Source organism: Vigna radiata, chromosome 7 (assembly GCF_000741045.1).
Source record: "Vigna radiata var. radiata cultivar VC1973A chromosome 7, Vradiata_ver6, whole genome shotgun sequence".
NCBI lineage: Eukaryota > Viridiplantae > Streptophyta > Magnoliopsida > Fabales > Fabaceae > Vigna > Vigna radiata.
This window is the reverse complement of record NC_028357.1, coordinates 33847359-33866282: the sequence shown is the minus strand read 5'-3', so window position 1 is coordinate 33866282 and position 18924 is coordinate 33847359. Positions and strand designations below refer to the sequence as shown.

The following is an 18924-nucleotide window of genomic DNA, read 5'->3' as shown; positions in this document are numbered from 1 at the left end:
ATTAAATGAACTAGAAAGTCATAAATAACGTCTAAACACCTGCTTAAGTCAAATGAAAACTTAGGACTTTCTATGAGAAGCTACGTAAATCGACTAAATGATAATACAAAGTCTTCTTAAAGAAAGAAGATACATCACTTCTAGAAAACCTATATCATCTGGCATAGTGTTTACAGGATGCATCTATCATTAAGGAAAACTTACATGAAAGCCTTCGAGATATCATACTTGTGCTCATGTAGAGACACAAAGAAGAATATGTCAAGAAGGAACTGTTCAAGGACCATGTGAAAAATAGAAGGATATGCTCTCAAGCTCTCAAGTTGAGATATCTTTGATTGAGAATCAAAACAACAATGAAGCTTAAATGAGTTACACCAAAAAGCAGTGTTGTAAGTAAAAGTATCCCATATGAAATATCGTCAAATGAAAAGCACACTAAAATATACATCAAAAATAGTTTTTCATAAAAGTCTAAAATCTTATGTCGTCTACAATCCAAAGAGTTATACATCGTCCAATCCTTATTGAATACTATATTTTAACAATGCATTAATTACTAATAAGACATATGACAAGATGTTTTAAAAAAACAATACAAGTTAACGACTATAAACGTTCAGAACATTTTATGTATGTACTGTAAAGTATTATTTTACTTGCATACTTTGTCCTTGTTATCTGTGCAGAATAGGAATACACAAAAAAACTAATCAGAACACCTACACACGCTGGATAAAGATGTTGAGAGAGGAAAACAACATTCTGGAATAGATCCCTTAAAGACCTCTACTTTGACAGAGTTGTACAAGCTACTTTTAAATGAAGACTTTGATAAAACACTATACATCTGTTGAAAAGACTAAAGGATGCTTGCTCTCCTGAAGATCAACTCAACATCCAACAGTCAATTTTAAAACGGACTTATATAAAAAAGATCAATTGAAGAGAAAAATATAGAGAAACAACTTGAACAATGTAGAAGAGTAAAGGTGAAAAGAAGACTAAATGAAGAAATACATTCAAGAATAATCAACTCTACTTGACCTCAGTGCATATACAATCTAATGCTCTTCAAATAAAAAAAACATGAAGAGATGAAGAAAAGAAAAAGAGAGCAATAAAATATTATGCCCAAAATAGGATGAAGAAAAGAGAAAGAGAAAACAAAGGAGGTTGAAACAATTGAGGTTGAGATAAAAAGAAGTATCAAATTGAAAGCAAAAATGAAAATGTTGAGATTGTTGATAGGGAGAACACTGTTTTAGTTGAACCCACAATCTCAGTAATATCTGAGTTTTTGATGATGACAACGCATAATTAATAACACATGTGTATTATGTGATACATGTTCTATGCTTACATGTTATACGATTATATGAGAACATGATTATGTTGTTGTTGTGTTGATCATTGCATTTCACTGTGTTATATATGTGATTATCTGTGAATGCATGACACATGTTTTTGGAAAAGAAAAACCACATGCACTTTTATTGAACTTTAATTGCGTGGCAAAACAACAGTTATCAAACCCACTACAATATATATTATCATCACCATTGCTCTGGCTTTAAACGGGTTAATTCTGTTGGGTACAAACAAAGTCCCACATCTGAAAAGAGGTCTTTTAGAGTGGTACCAAAAGCAAATCCGTGAGAACTTAGCCCAGAATGGACATTTTCCTATATGATGAGTTAGATGGGCATGTTTATATGCAATAACCTACTATATTTGCTTCACCTGATCCAACCTTGGTCAATAAACTCCCAAAGGCCATTTATGGCCTCAAAAAAGCCCCTCGTTCATGGTTCAAGATGCTAAATTACACTTTGTCGTCCAATGCTTTTTATTATTACACTCGTAAACTAATGGTGGTTAACAAACCCACCATAAGTTCAAAGGGGTGTTAGATAACCCTTTCCAAACTGTTCTTTCAACTACATTAATTATGTAGTTCGGTGGTTCTGCATATTTATATATCTCTCACCTATGTAATAGTTAACAGTGCAATAATACTTTTCTTTGAATTTTCCTTTATGAAACCTTTTTATCGCAAGCTAAATTATTTGCATTTTAAGTTTTTTTTTTGCATTATTGTTGGGCGGTGATAGTAGGACTTTGAGCGACAATTATAAAAGTCAAGATCAAAGAGCTTCAAACGTTGGAACTCTACAGTGGATTGATCTACGATATATTGATCTAGGAAATATATTAAGACTATTAAGTATTGAATTCAAATAGAAAAAGATATTTAGAGTGAGAATTGGAGAATGTCTTTATCTATGTTAGCATTAGGTCTAACTCTATAAAATGTGATTTACCTTGTTATACTCCATGATATTTGATATGTGGCCATGAAGATGATGAGGACACTTGAAATGTAAAGATGCGTATAACATATATATAGTCTTAAATTCTAGTTAATATATTGAGTCATTCAAAAACCGTGTTTAAGCTATGATAAATGTGAAAGATTTTTTAATTTGAAATTGAATCATATAGTTGATTGAAATAAGAATAGATGTTACTAATTATGTATGATTTTAAATATATGATAAATCTTTTATTATGACCACAATGTTTTAATTTATACAATATTATGAATTATTTTTTATTATGTTATAATACTTGACTTTTGTTATATATATATATATATATATATATATATATATATATATATATATATATATATATATATATATTAAATTCTTTGAAATTCTAACTTACTTCCTGTTTTTTTTTGATCGCATTATTCACGTGAAGAAAAGAATGTTAGAGGTAATAGAGAACAACATTGAGACTGCCAAATGACTGGATGACCATCATAGATATAAGTACATACATTACAGAAATATTTTGTATTAATCTTATATGTTTAAAATATTTTGAAAATTCCCTTTTGTTATGAGAAAGACGGTAATAAATATGAATCATTATATCTTTTAGCTTTAATATTCATGTATATTGATAGAAAAAATGAAGGAAATTGCTAAATGTTTTTATAGTAGGAAAAATTGGGTCGGTCACAAATTTTTTTAAAAAAATCCAATAGAGAAAAAAAAAATTAATTTTAAAAATGTCAGTTAAAGGGTAAAGTAGTAAAATAATTAATTTAGTTTAAAAAAACTGTTATATAAAGGATAAAATAGAAAACTAAATGTAAAAAAAAGATTTTTTTTTAATAATAGTATAGATATAGATATAAATTACAGAGTACAAATTAATTTAAAACATTTTGGTGCTTGATCTATGTCATGAAAGCCACAGTCGCAAAAGGACTCTGTGCATTGTATATTTGATTTTGCAAAATTTCACATCAACTGGTTTGTCAGATACTGAATTGGAACTTGGCATGTGACACGCAATTTGGATATGCACTGTCAAAAGATTCTCTACAAAGGGAAGAAGTGACATTCCACTTATTTTCAATCTCATTTTTCAACAACGAATCAATTTGCAAACCTTTTTTCATCATCATTTTTCAACAGTAAATCTATCTGCATACTATGAGCACTGCAAAATAACTTTAACAAGTAGGACCCTATTATTTTCAGAAGTTTATACCACCTTAAACAGTTTATGATTTCCCACAAGAAATAAAAACTATTTTAAAGGTGTTAAATCACTATACATTTTGTGGCTCTCAAAAGAATTGAAGTGAGCATCAGAGTTGGAATGATGCTGTTCTACAAGGCATTGGGATATTTCCTATACATATATTGTTAGCTCTGCAATGAAAATGAAAACTTCCTGAATCTTTCAGAATTTATTGGGGTTAGAGGTTTAAAATAACTGGGAAGAAGCCCTGCTCAGGGCTCCTCAGCGCTTTCTTCACTAATTTGTTTGCTAAGTAAAACACCATTTCCTTCTAATTTCACAGCTTCACTAAGTTCATGTTCTTGTTCTTCAATATCTACTTCCCTTTGATTTCTAACTGATGAAGCTTGATCTTTCTGATTCATTTCTGATAATTCAGATTCTGGTGAAGTTATTGCCGCAGGAACACGTGCTTCCCTCAAGTCAGAAGCTTTCACCTTACATTACAGACACAACGGTTTCTTGTTATGCAAGTTTATTAAAAAGAACAAATCATTTAAGGGGACATAATGTTGAAATCTAGTTTTGTGGATGTGTTGAAATATTAATAGTTAATTTTCTTAATTAACAACTAAAATTACTTATTTTAAACTTTCTCACTTTAGAAGAGCCAAATCCATTGAAAAACAACAAGCACCAAGCAAGATCAGCTCACACAGAAGAGCAAGCCCAACGGAATTTGAGGTATTCTTTCACTGTTGTTATAGTTGTCATCTTTAGTGTATTTTTCATATTTGGGTTTTCCATTTACATTGTTGGATTCAGTGATGCAAATTTAGTAACATGTATTGGTTCACACAAGTCAATAATTGGGTATTGCTTCTTTCTTGGTAGTTCGCTAATTTTATGGAAGGCTAAGAAACAAAGCACAGTTTCTCCAGTGATGCAAATTGGCTAACATGTGTTGATTCATACAAGTCAATCATTGGGTACTGTTTTTTTTCTTGGCAGTTTCACTAATTTCATGGAAGGCTGCTAAACAAAGCACAATTTCTCACTTATCTCTAAGGTTGAATGTAGAGTTCTTACCTCCACCACATGTGAATTACAATGGCATATTAACCTTCTCAATGATCTCCATGTCAATTGTGCTTGACCAAATGTGTTATATTGTGATAATCAAAGTCTTTTATATATAGCTGCAAATTTATGTTGACCAAACATTTGAATATTGATTGCCACATTGATTGAGCATTTCTACTCCCCGATAACCACCATGCTCTGAGTAACTTTTGCTACTCAAGATTATCGTGATCTCCAAGCATTTTTTTGCTCTTTGGCAACTACCATGGCCCCCAACATTTGTAACAAACTTGACTAATATGATACATATTCTCTAACTGGAGAGAGAATGGTAAATACGTCACTTATTTACTTTATCAGCTCCAACAACCAACTGATATGATTTTCTAGGGGATTGTGTTAATGACTTTATTAAAAATTTGTCTCATATGATACATATGCTCTGGCTTGAGGGAGGGCGTTATATATAATAACATCATTATGTTATACATGGTTTGAATATTACATTAAAAAGAGAGATATGATTTGATAGGGAATATCTTACCAAATACTTTCCATTATTAAATATTGATTTTGTTCATTGTTATTGTTTCTCTTCTTCATTATAAATAAGAATACCGTGTGTGTGCGCAACATCCAACACTGAAATACAAGCAATATTTAATAAACTAAATTATTATTTTATATATATATATATATATATATATATATATATATATATGTATATGTATATATATGTATATATATATATATATATGTATGTACCTACGTATATGTATATGTATGTATGATTGATTAATAAATGTGAAAGGCCATTTTCCAAAGCTGGCTTTTATCAGTGCACAAGTTTTTCCTATATTCAGTTTTGTTTTATGGACTCCACTCAAGATGCAGAATGACAAGAACAATGTAATCAAAGACAAACAAAAGGATCTTCCTCCAAATGCTTTCAAACATCCTTATGATGCAATGGAGAAACATGCCGGGGGTGGGGGGAATAACATTCAAAATGAAAAATCAGAAGTTTAAGGCAATATTGTGGTCAAGCATAAGGAAAGCAACAAAGCAACATCAGCACAATCAATTAAGTACTAATGTTTTTGCTTATTACTCATTACATTCTTTCCTCCCACTTTTTGTTAGATATCCTATTAAATTCAGATAAATCCATAAGACAGCTCCTAGACAACCATATTTTAGCATTTAGTCAAGACAAATCATTGTTTTGAAGTACCTGCAGGGGTTGCATAATATCTAATCCACGATTTTCAGGTTGGCTGACCGCTTCTTGTGCTTGGAGCTCCATGGAATCTCTTATAAGCTGACTCAAAAATGCTACATCATCAGACATCACACCAAGGCCTTTCAGCAGCTTAGAACCCAGGTGCAAGCTAGTCTGCAAGAATAAAATATTTAGCACCAGTTTCCTTTCCAAATATTAGGGGAGGGAAAAAACCTTTTTGGCACTACCTCTGCATTTTCCAAAATGGCATCTGTTGCACCTGATTTTTTCAGATCTAATAGATGCTTTAGATCACGAGCTCTGGCATAGATTGGAATCTGAGGAATTTCATCACTAAGTATACTATTAAACCAAGAGAGAAGACAGCAGGATTAAAGGAAGATATAAAACACTGTTTCAAATTTTTATCAGCCAAGTTACACGTAATAAAAACCTAACAAGTAGTACATGTCCTAGTGCATCAGTCACCCTTTGGTTGTTTATAACTTGGTAAGAGATTCTTATGATACATATTGGAGATTATCACCATTCATTTTACAAACAAACTAAAACTAAGCTAATGACATCATACTACCATAGTTGCTTTCAGTTATAGAACACGTTACTTCCCCCCTCTTGTTCACATATACATGCACTCTCTCTGAACCAATTGAGAAAAAAAGAAAGGGGGCAGCAGTGAGGGTAGGGGGGTGTAAGAGATTATTACCGCGGGAAATGTCAATCTTAGCCTCTGAACAGCATCAATTGTCTTCTTCTTTCCAGTGTACATAATCATAAAAGCTTTTGGAGAAGAGACACCAGCAGATTGAAGAACATCAGGACGTGATCCATCCCCATAGACTATAGGGAAGCCAATTTTTCTAGCTGTCTGTCCAGCAGTTAAAGATGGGAGAATAAATTAAAAGAAAGGTGGATAGGAGAGATTGCAATATGAAGTGTAAGAAATGACATATATAATGCTTTCATTCTCTTAATAAAATAAAGAAAAGGAGAAGATAACCCAAGAGTTTCAAATAATTCCTCAGAAAATGAAAAAGAAAGGGTCTCATGAAGGTACTGATAGACAATAGGCATGAACAATGCTCAAAATACCCTGACCTTTACTACATTGGGGTCCACATCAAATGCCACATAAGGCCATCCTACTTCATCACCTTCTCCTGAAGCTAATGGATTGGACAGGAAATTGGCAAGGACCTTTACATATAACACAGAAGGAGAAATTTTAGAAATGAGTGGTAGAAATGACAGGTTTTACAATGTATTGATGATCTACCTGGCCCATTTGTCCAAATCCAAGGATAACAACAGGTTCACGAGCATTGAAGTTAACAGTCTCCAAAGCTTTCTCATTCTGAAAATAATTTATTACTTAATGTACATTTGCAGTAAACATGAAATCGCTGGCATAAGATTGAAGAAAAAGTTGTATTGTGTCTTATAACACACTAAGTAGACAAAAGAAAAATAATTGAAAAGAAATCGATGGTTTTGAAGATAAAATCCAAAGAGAATGAATTTTGTGCCATAAGGACCTACTTTAGTACAGGTGAATTTTCTTGTATTTTTTTAATTACATGTGTTATGTATGACATTTTTTTTTCAAATACACCAATATTCATCATAGCTACTTTTAATACTTAGAAGCATGCACATGTGTGTTTGTGTCCGAGTGCACATAACTGCCAAAATTATAAATCTTGAAAAAAAAACCTACATTCTCAGCATCAGATTTTTCTTCTATAAAACTAGCAGCCCTTCTTCCAGCTTCGTTCAGAAATGGGGTTAATGCCATCGACAATACAACAACAATTATGAGCAGTTTGTTGAGCTCAAGAGGAAGCACCCCAAGCCTGTTATAAGAAGCCACAAATTTTGATAACTAAAAACAATCCCAGTGTTCTCACTCAAATAACATCAGTGCATTATATCAGATAATTAAGTACCTATTTGCTAAAGAGAAAACAACAAATCCAAATTCGCCTCCTTGGGATAGAAGCAATCCTATTCTTACACTTTCTTGTAAAGTAAGCCCAACACGAGGACCAATTGCAGTTATGATCAATGTCTTTATAACAATTAAACCTCCCAAGAGTGAAAGTACATTTGGCCACTCTCGTAAAAGGAGCTGCAACAAAAATTATAATTATGAAGGGTAAAAATACATCTTTATAGTTTAACCGTAGAGAGTGTGTAAATATTATAATTTCACATAAAAAAGCAAGCTGTCAAGGATACACACACACATATATATAATATGTACATATATTCATTATGTTACTAGAATGTTACATCACAGGTGAACAAAATCTTGGGCCTCTGTAATTTACTAGTTTGATGAACCTGATACTCAGTTTGCATTTATGCAGACACAACGGTCAAATTAACATAACAACTATGTTGAGAAATACAAAAAACCATGCCACACATTATAAATAATAATCATATAACCTGCATGTCAATTGAAGTTCCCGTAGTTAGGAAAAACAATCCAAGGAGCAAGCCTCTAAATGGTCTTATGTCAGCTTCAATCTGGGTCCTGAAGTTTGTCTCTGCCAAAATAGCCCCAGCTAAAAAAGCCCCAAGCTGTATTATGATATTACATAAAATTTTCAAGTTAATAGTCAATTTTATGATTCTTCAAAATCTCTAATTAAAACCCAAAGCATTGGAAAATACAGAACCGTGTCACTAAAGCCCAAATTCTGTGTGCCTAGAGAAATCCCAGCAATTGTCAGCAAGCAAAGAGCAACAAAAGCCTCTGAGCTCCTTGTATCTGCAACAACCTGAATTTGACCAAGAGTTTACTGCCTAGAACATATAAAAAATGAGTTTGGAATTTTATTTCTTTGGATAAAAATCTTGAAATATATTTGATACTGACCTCAAAAACTCTTCTGAGAATGTACTTTGCCCCAAGAGAAAGAAGACCCAATCCACCTAAAGCTTTTAAACTTTCTTGAGCAAGCGTAGGCCAAATACTCCCCTCGGTTATATTCTATAATGAAAAATAAGAAAGCACAGGATGAAGAATGAATGCAAAGGTCGATGCATATGACTGAAAAAAAATAGTTAATCGAAGAAAATATAACAACCATGCAACATACAGAATTGCTAACCTCAAATTTACAGTAGGTGAAAAAGAATTAAAAAGGACAAACATAACTAGCACATTCCTGCAACAAGGTGTGCACACAGACAAACACAAGCATGCTGACATACATAAAAAAATGTTTTTATGTTAGGGAATTAATTGTATATAGAAGGAAAAGAAACGTTACAGGCCCTAACTGCCAGGGCAGTTAGGTATTGAGGGGGGTCTGTTCTGTTAGTTCTGTTAGCAGAGTGTATATAAGGGGGAGTAGGGAGTTTACTAGGTAGTTTTGGAGTATTATTGTTTGCGAGAACTCTTGTAGTTCTTTGGAGAGAGGTTAAGCTCTCGGATTGCTTTGTAAACACCATTCTTTTTGTTTCTTGGCAATAAAAGGCTACTGCACAATTCAGAAGAATTGTCCTCTGAGTGTTTTTCGAGTGTTGTTCATAGGTTCTTGACTAAAAGAACCTATCATTTTACCACATAAGTATTAAAACAATCTACATACAATTTTTTTAAGGTAAGTGAAGAGGTCCATATCTTTGACAACATGTTACAAGATTTGCAAGCTAAGAGTTTAGCATAGATTTTCGATTTATCTGGGAAAAAGTAAACCTTTATATATGTCAAGGACCACAAATGGAAAAAGTGGTTAACTAGTTAATTATGTTAGAAAGAAGGGGAATGCGCCTATAACTGATTAGGTCCATTGAGGATGGGTTTATATTAGCAGAACAGTGGCTGCCAATAAAGATCTGGAGCGGTGTATACCCTGCATTCATTCAATAAAAAAAAACCCTTTCTTTGCCACTTTTATGATACCAGTTCTTCTGATCACTTGGTCACACTAACACAACATAAGGAATCAACTCGTTTAAAGTTGTTAGGTAGAGGCTCCTCATCATTTTGATATCAAACAGTGCACCACCAATGTGTTATGAAATTTGTTTGTGAACTTACTGTTTCTTAGTAAGCTGTTAGAAAACAATTAAGTTAGTGGGTTATAAATGCAACTATTGCTGTTGCATAAGTTTTTTCAGTTTTTTATGTTCATTGTAATTTTTTCTTCTTTTCAGAACCATTTCCTAAGGTTCCCTATTAGTTCGTCCAGTATTTTCAAGAACTAGTTAGTTTTACAACAATTGGTATCAGCTCGGGCAATCCATTCGGAGTATTGAATTAGTGGCGGAAGCTACTCATAATGCAGCAGCCATTAAGGAGGTGGAAGAACATTTGTGTTCGAGGTCAAAAAGGGGTGGGCAAAAGATCCAAATTGTGAAATCCAATCTATAATAATCCAAATACATATAACTTTAAGTCTATTTAAATGAATTTTTCCCAAATCCAAATCCATATTTTAGATTTTAAATTCCAATGCACTTAATTGGATTTGGATCATTATTTGGATTTTGAAAATCCAAAACAAAGGTTTCCGTGTCTAAGTCAACTCAAGGCATATGAGGAAAAGATCGAGCCAAATTAGCCTAGGTCTAAGGTCGAGTAGAGCTAGCCTAAGTTGAAGGTCGAGCTGAGTCGACTCAAACCAAAACATCAAACTGAGTCAACTTGAGTCAAAGGATCAAGTCGAGTCGATTTGGACCAAAGATCAAGTCGAGTCGGCTTGGGCCAAAGGTCGAGACAAGTTGGCTCGGGCCAAACATCGAGTTGAGTTGGCTCGGCCGAAGGTCCAGCCAAGTCTGCCCAGACTGACGGTCAAGCAAAGTCGGCCCAAGTCAAAGGTCTTGCCGAGTCAGCCTAGGCTAAAGTTCATTCTGAGTCGACTTGAGCTGAAGATTGTGTCGAGTCAGCTCTAGCCAAAGGTTGAGCTGAGTTGGCCAAGACCAAAAGTTGAGCCAAGTCAATCAAGACGAAAGGTCGAGTTGAGTCGGCCAAAGCCGAAGGTCAGGCCAAGTCGGCCTAGGCCAAAGATCAATCTATGTCAAGCTAGACTAAAAGTTGAACTAAGCCGAGCCAAGTCGACTCGGAAAAATGTTAAGCCGACTTAGATACTACAAACTCCAAGCTTTTTTATTAAGTATTCAAATCTAACTTTTGGAAGTGCCTTGGTCAAAATGTTAGCACTTTGATAAAGTCAATTTACATTATAGTAACTTCACTTCTCCTTCTCTTTAAAATTCTTATAAAAGAAAAAGCATTATTTAAAATGTTTAGCTTTTCAATGAAACATTGGATCATTGGTGTCAAGAAGAAAAAACCTAGGAACTTCTTAAAAGTGGTACCATGATATCTTGTGAGTTTTCTCACAACTGATTGGTGTCAAATCTCACATAGTTGGTAGCTAGGCAATTTAATCGTAAAGAACACTAGTACATCTCATTTGTTAACTCCATCAGCTTATGAAAGAAGAAAGCGGAAAGGCAATATGTTAAATTACATCTCACCTGGCTCTCTAGTATAGGAAGTATGACTAAAAGAGGAACAACTGCTAAGTCCTGGAATAACAAACAGAAAAGGAACAAAGTTAACTATATCAATCATACAAGATGAGTCCTAACAACCACATCTCCTTATTTTATTAAAAAAAAATCATACTTGGAGAATGAGACTGTAACATGCAAGAGTTTAGGACAAAAACCTGCAGAAGAAGTATTCCAAGAGTTGCTGAACCAAATCTTGTTGGAAGCTCACCTTTCTCTGCTAGAAGCTACAAATACATATATGATTGATAAGTTGAATTATCCATATTTAATGTCACACATGACAGGGGATTCATGCATGGGGAACACTTAAAATTAAACCTTGATTTCTTTTGAATGCAGTAAACAAGACAAGGTAATAGAAGACTAATGAACAAGGCTGGACAAAGAAGTTTACAAACCAAGAGATTGCATACTAGAGGAGGAGAAACATGATGCCGCAGGACTAAAGGACGAAAATGGCATGTTCAGCTACAAACGAAAATTGCATGTATTTACGTATACATTGTATTCACTACAAAAAGTAATAACCACAAGCTCTTCCATTCAGTGTTTTCTCCAAAACTTACAAACTATGTTGGAATGCCAATACCTTCATAAATATTTTTAAAAAGCAAGAAAGTGTTTGTTAGTATCAAATTAAAACTCTTCAGAACTTCCTTGGATCTTTCAAAAGTCATGAAATTATATTTATTTTATTGAATGCATACAACGTTTCCTATTTATTGTAAATATGAACAGTAAAAGTATTAGTGAAAAATGTGCATAAGTCAAAACATGGTGCTATTGTTACATCAAGTTACTACTATTACCAACAAAGTGAAATAAAAGTATAAATAGATACATCAGCATCAGCATCATGTCTTTCATGCAAACAAGGTGAACAAATTATACAAACAAATACCTGTAGAACAAATGCAGAAGATGACAGAGACAAAGCAGCACCAATCACTACAGCTTCATCGACACTCCTTATGTTCACCTATGAATAGGATTTTAAAATTAATTAGATAAAACAATGAAGCCTCTTCAAGTTTTATTGACATTATACTTTTTCATATCCAGCCATAATTAATTATCTTTATAAGTAAACAGTCATCTTAAAATATTAAGCTGTTAGATGTAGGTCTACAGATAGTTTTATGTGAAACATGCTCCCAAATGCAAAAGACATTTAAGTGCAGAGAAAACACACCACACTTGACTTTGAGCAGAAACTTTAATTTAAGGAAATAGGGGCAGTGAGGAATGAACTTCATAGTCCATGTCCGACAAGATGAGATAGGTTACATGGATAAGCCAAGCAATTGCTAACAAAAGAACAAAAGAACAAAAGAAAGCCACATAAGGATTCTAATAATGAACTTAAAAACTACAGGATCATCCTGTATCTGGTCAACTAGGACCTTTAAGAATGTGTAAGAGGTGGGAGCCACTTCCTAAAGGATCAAGTTTTAGACAAGAGCCTATAGTACTTTCTCTTTTGAAAGTGTTTGTAGTGTAAATGCATGCAGATGCATTCTGTCTATCTATCACTCACCAGAATTCTCTCAAAATTTAGAATCTTTACTATTAAATTACTTACGGGAAAGTTTATGTACACTGTATGTGTGCATTCTATCTGTCTCTGTGTCTCACCAGAATGACTGTAATTTATAATCAACTAAAGGGTACAAACACAAAACTAGGAAAAATTGTTAGATATAGAAACCTTACCAGGTCAGGCCTAGAGTGGAAAAGGAATTCCAAAATTTTTGTTCCAACAGCTCCATTTGGAGGAAGCTCAAAAGCAGTAAATGCTAAAGTAGACAGTAAAACCTACAAAAAATGTTCAAATAAATATTAAAACAAGAACAGAAAAGCCACGAATCTAATTTTATAAATTTTGAAAAAGAAATCAGAATGTTCCAGAAAAAGTACTAGAACAATTATAAAGAATGAATAACTAAAAAAATTAATCAATGGTAAAAAATTGATCATCTACGACAAATATAAAATCTCTGATATACGTGAAGCTAAATGATGAATAACGAAATGAAAATGGCTTAGGAAATTTTCTTTCCATGCCCATTATCACTCCCAAAGCGTCATACCTGAGCCAATCCCATTCCAAAAGCATACTTTGCAAGAGCTTTTAGACGTGCAAGTGAAAGCTCTAAACCCATCTCAAACAGCTGAAAAGAAACAAACATTTCTTTAGAGAAAATATACAGTATGTTTATCAGAAATGCCGGTGATACTTTTAAAAGGTTCTTCCATAGCCATCAATCATAGTTTAATGTGCATGACACCACACCATAAAACAAATAAGAACAGAAAAGTGGTTTGGATCAAACAATGCTATTGTCGAATTTTTTTTAAAAAAAAAAAAAAAAAAAACTAATAGGTCAATACCTATGAGTTCCAAGAACGATGTTGCAAATAAAAGCAATCAATGCAGTAAGTACTAGGAGTTGTTTCTTGGATTACTAGCTTTAATGATATGGAGCAAAGAAAAAACAGGCTAATATCTAGGTGTTTTAGATTTCTAGTTTTTACAAAATAGAGTAATAACATGGCTAAAATGTGTTTAAATATTACAATTTTAAAGCTTCATTTGAGGGAGACAGACACATTGGGGGGAAAGCAATAACTAGAGTAGCTGCAGTAACGTATCTTACCAAGAAAAGAATCCCCCATTCGGATAAAACTTTAACATCTGTAAGGTTTCTAATTAAACCAAACTGATTGAGTACCACACCAGCACAAAAGAAGCCAAGTATCTGAAAATAACAACCATTAAATTGATTTCAATTATTAATATACGAAAGTAAATAGATAACTAAGCCTATTCCACTATTATGTGTGAGATTCAACATGTATGTTCACATTGTTTTCACAATTTAAATAAATTCAAACTAATTTCTAAGTACAGCAATTAATTTCAATCTAATTTCTGAGTACAACAATTATTGAAACTGGACTACGAATCTAGATCTTGTCAGCGATTAGAACTATAATCTCAAATTCATAGAAAAGAAAGGCTACATTCAAAATTTGTTTGTTAAGTACTATCATGAGAACACATATAATATTAATCTCAAATTCATAGAAAAGAAAAGCTACATTCAAAATTTGTTTGTTAAGAACTATCATGAGAACACATATAATATTGATAACTGATGGGAATCAATTCGTACACAACCTCCAAAGCAGTATTTGTAAAAATAACTTGAAGACTAAGATTTCCAAGTAGTTATTTTGGTACATAACAAATACATCTGAATGGCAATAGATATTGAGTTGGTATAAATCGTGGTATCTCCAATCTATAGATATTCAAATCATCATCACACCTTAAGTTGTGCATCCTTCTCATCTCGAGATGCTTGTGTTTGTCTCATTTAGTTAGAGAATGCCTTAGTTTATTTTAGCTGATGCCTTAGTTTATTTTAGCTTACCAAACTAATGCAGGAATTTAACTAAACTAATAATGCTGAGCATTACATGAAAATGAATAATGCTTACGATCATTGAGATGAAAGACATCATAATTTCAAGAGCATAACTTCAAAAAGAAAAAGAGAAAAAGCTAAACTCCAAGAACTTCTTACAGGACTGGCTTTCAGTGACTTGAACATAGGCACAATTATGACGGTCACAGCCAAGAAAGTAAGAGTGTCCATTCCTAAATCATTGATTACATCAACAGCTCCAGCAACATCATAGGCTACATTTGTTTGCAGCCTTTCCCAACGCGGCCTATACAAACCTTTCCAACCAGAACTTAAAGGAGCATAGAGAGGAGGCTTTTTAAAGAAATCTTCTGACACAGAACTCCCATGAAATATCCAATGACTAGCACCATGTGGCAGTACCGGCACTTTCTTGTTGACAGAATAAAGCATAAAAATAGAATTTCTATAAACTCGTGAAATAGCATGAGAGCAACCCGGACTCTTCTGTTTGGTAAGGTCATATCCCTGCAGAGAAACAATATTCCAAAAGAACTTATGCAACAAGCAACAATATGAATTAGATTATGCAACAAGATTAATTTACTCTAAAATTTTGATCCTAACTCCTCCCTCTAAACGGCCTTTTAAGGTAAGAGTTTCCAAATCTTTATAAGCTCTTGTCATACACAATCTCTAAGAAAGACTAGGGTTTTTCTCAAGAATTAAAGTTTAACAGTCAACAATACTCAATTCGCAGTTCCTGTCTTCTCAATGATAGTAGGAACTGACTCTATTATTTGAATATGCACTGGATTCGATTCAACTTCAAAGTTTAAACATCTTCAATTTCTATATTACTACATCATTGCAGAGAAATGTACAAGATGGAAAAGAAATTTTCTTACAGCTTGATATATGAACAACTCAAATAGCATGACCCTCCATACCCAACTAACCCAACAATGATTACCGACGAAATCATAAAAAAAGATGCATAGAAAGAGATGTTACCTTAAAGCTTTGGCACCAAGCTAAAGACTCCAACATAGTGGCAGTGCTTACAAAGCAATGAAACCCAACTTGGGAAAGCTCACTTGCGTTTGTTTGTTCCGCTTATAGACACGAACAAAGAATTCGAAATATGATGAAAGAAAAAAAAAAAATTGATCTTTTGAGTTTGCTGTCATTCGCTGCCTCAGAAAATAGAGGTGGAAAAAGGCACACGTACACGTAGGAAGCTGTGAAAGGTAGAAAACTGTGCAGGAAATGAAAGGGTCGTAGAAAGATTTTGCATGATCTTGCAAATTTTGGAGTATCAATAATGGGATAAGAGTAAGTCTGTGTGAATGGGTGAGCACCACATCCACAAGAATTTCAGTTTCACTTATGTCCGATGTGGTTTTCGTGGATCACAAACGCCTGTTCAGATTTTTAAAGTCAGACAACACGCATTTTCCACGTGGCTTTATTTTCCATGTCATTATCTCAAAGTGCATATTACATGCTTAAATTTAATTTTGCTTCATAAATAATTTCTTGTTTTAAAGTAGAAACATTTAATCCTTCTATTTAATAAAATACATAATTTTGATCCAATTTACACATTAATATATCTTTTCTCTTTTATTTCAACAGAAACTTGTATTCAACCTATTCCTTTAAGACATCATAAAATAATAATCCTTCACCTTGTTCCCTTTGCTGGACCTTGGGAAATTGATTCTTCACTTGAGACCACTTGGGGAGTTGGTTTGGCCGCAGTATCATTTTTCCGAGGTGTGATTTTCAGTTTATTCTAAGTCGGCGAAGTTAATAGCAGAAGCTTGGGAGCAATTTTCTCTTTTTCTTGACTCTCCGAGTTCTTTAGGCGACGGTAAAGCCATGAGATTTTCTGCAACCAAGATGGTAAAGGTTATTGTTAGTATTTCCGAAATATTGTAGAAGGGAAATAAGATATATACATTGGGAAAGTAGCGATATAAGTTTGAAGTTGTAGAGGTTGATATTCGAACTTAATGAGGCTTGAGGTATTGAAGATCGTTTCAAGTTGCATCAGCCACTGTTCAGAATGAGCCAACTCGATGAGGGAAGAGACTGGGGCAATTTGGCGGAGATAGGATTTTCAAAAATTTTCCTTCAAAGTATTTAAATGAAGACTGGTATAATTATAAAATTCATCATCCACAAACCGCATTTACAGAAGCTTGTGATGATACAGAGGGTTTTTTGGTCTTAAAAATTAAAAGAACACATTTCTGGAAGGGGTGTTGATCCTGCACCTCCACCTATTTCGCCCTCCACCTCCTCGTATTTTTTTATTTTTTTTATATTATTAAAATAATCTTTTTTATAATTTGTTATTTACTTTTTTAACCCTCTTTTATTTAAGGTTAAATATATATTTTATTTCTCATATTTGTACCTAATTCTCAATTGAGTCTTCATATCTTTTTTTTCAATTGCATTCTAATATTTGTTAATTTTAGACAATAACGCTCTCTCCATTAACTTGTCACTGACGCTATTTGCACTGTGTTGATCTGTAAATAATGGTTTTTTTTTGTGTAATAAAAATTCCACGTGGTTAATTAAAATCCTCCAAAGTTACCTGCAAACAATAGCCAAACTCAAGGTGCTATTATCCAACCCCCAGCAATCCTGAAGAACAATGTCCCTAGCATTCCTACACACCGAAAACAACGCTCCCACGTCATTCCTATCCCTTAACTGGCATTGCTGCAAATGCAACCATTCCACAATGTCAGAGCGTGAGGCCCCTTTGGAGAGTAAAAACTCGAACTTTGGAAAAACCCTTTTGTGGGGGTCGCAAGTGAGAACCTTGGGTGTTCTTCCGACGATGTTGTTTATCTGGGTATTGCTGAATCTGTTGTCTCTAAAGAATGCGATGACTGAGTCGGGCTTTTCGGAGGTCTCGAATTGAATGAATTTGGAAACCATGAAAGAGTGTTGCTGTGAGGAAAGAAAGAAAAAATATTTTCACAGTTTCTGCGTAAGAGATAGTGTGAAAAGGAGGAATTTGGGAATGTGAAAGGAGAATGAACATATATGTGTTGGTTGGTTTACTATAAAACACCGTTTGGTTGAAGCAGCCTCGGTCTTGGTCTTGACTCTTGTCCGAAAAGGAAAGAGAGAAGATTCAAACCGAGTACGCGTTGGTTTATGATTGCATCATGATCATGCTCATGACGTGGACATTCCTCTGATAAAACCAACACAACCACACAACACAACCCCATCTTCATGCTTTCTCAATGGAGTATTCTGCACAACTTTTATGAACTCATCTTTCTTTTTTTCTTCTTTAATCGTTTCACCCACCTTCTGAGGTTTGTTCCATTCTTTTCTTTTTTCTGGCTTGTTTTTTAGTACCCTTTTATCATGGATTTGTAGTATTTTCTTTTTTCTCCTTTGTCTCTGGGAAAGTTCAAGCTTTTTATCCTTTTGCTTTGTGGGAGGGGGATGATAGTTCTGAACAGTTTCTTTTTCCTTTGGAAAGTTCTTATGTTTTTTTTTTTGCGTTGAGTTTGGTTTCTTCATACTGTCTCTGTGACTATTGAAAGAGTTTACGAGGTAGGAAACCATGAAAGAGTGTTGCTGTGAAGCATTTGAAAAGTGTTTCAGAGAGAGTATCGAAGGTAATGGATTGTTGGGTTGTCGGGTTTGAAGAGGGGTTCTTGAGAGTGACTTCCGATAGAGAAGAACGAGTTTGAAGCATTGGGAATGAAACATATCCGAGTGTATGGATTACCGAAGAACTGTGATTCGAAGGGAGATTTCATTCAGTGTTGCAGTTTTGATTGATGTGATTTATAGTCTTCATAATCCCAAATCACCGTCAAATTGGGATGTATAGGGGGTGATGTTAAGAAGCTTCACATTCCCGATTATCAGTGAAGTGGAGCATAGTGTTGTTGTTGGTCATGGTAACTTTGGAGGATTTTAATTAACCACGTGGAATTTTTATTACACAAAAAAAAAAACATTATTTACAGATCAGCACAGTGCAAACGGCGTCAGTGGCAAGTTAACGGAGAGGACGTTATTGCCTCAAATTAACAAATATTAGGA

General features: G+C 33.8%; 1 protein-coding gene across 3 annotated transcripts; it reads right to left on the bottom strand.

Annotated features, from left to right (window-relative positions):
• Positions 1-3524: 3524 nt before the first annotated feature.
• LOC106768449 (K(+) efflux antiporter 3, chloroplastic) lies at positions 3525-17043 on the bottom strand. 3 transcript variants are annotated; one of them, XM_014653617.2, is made up of 21 exons: positions 16848-17041; positions 16524-16726; positions 15847-16254; positions 14992-15360; positions 14059-14160; positions 13492-13572; positions 13115-13216; positions 12303-12380; positions 11557-11625; positions 11363-11413; positions 8751-8864; positions 8551-8652; positions 8318-8452; positions 7813-7994; positions 7584-7719; positions 7143-7220; positions 6965-7063; positions 6573-6734; positions 6094-6183; positions 5858-6019; positions 3525-4037 (listed from the first exon to the last, which is right to left on the bottom strand). In XM_014653617.2, the coding sequence occupies exons 3-21, from the start codon at positions 15880-15882 to the stop codon at positions 3813-3815; spliced, it is 2373 nt and encodes a 790-aa protein (XP_014509103.1). In that variant the 5' UTR covers positions 15883-16254; positions 16524-16726; positions 16848-17041; the 3' UTR covers positions 3525-3812. The 3 variants fall into 3 exon arrangements, with proteins under 3 accessions (XP_014509103.1, XP_014509104.1, XP_014509105.1); XM_014653618.2 differs by lacking the exons at positions 3525-4037; positions 5858-6019 and having other exon boundaries at positions 6094-6208; positions 16848-17043; XM_014653619.2 differs by lacking the exons at positions 3525-4037; positions 5858-6019 and having other exon boundaries at positions 6094-6199; positions 16848-17043.
• Positions 17044-18924: the final 1881 nt, after the last annotated feature.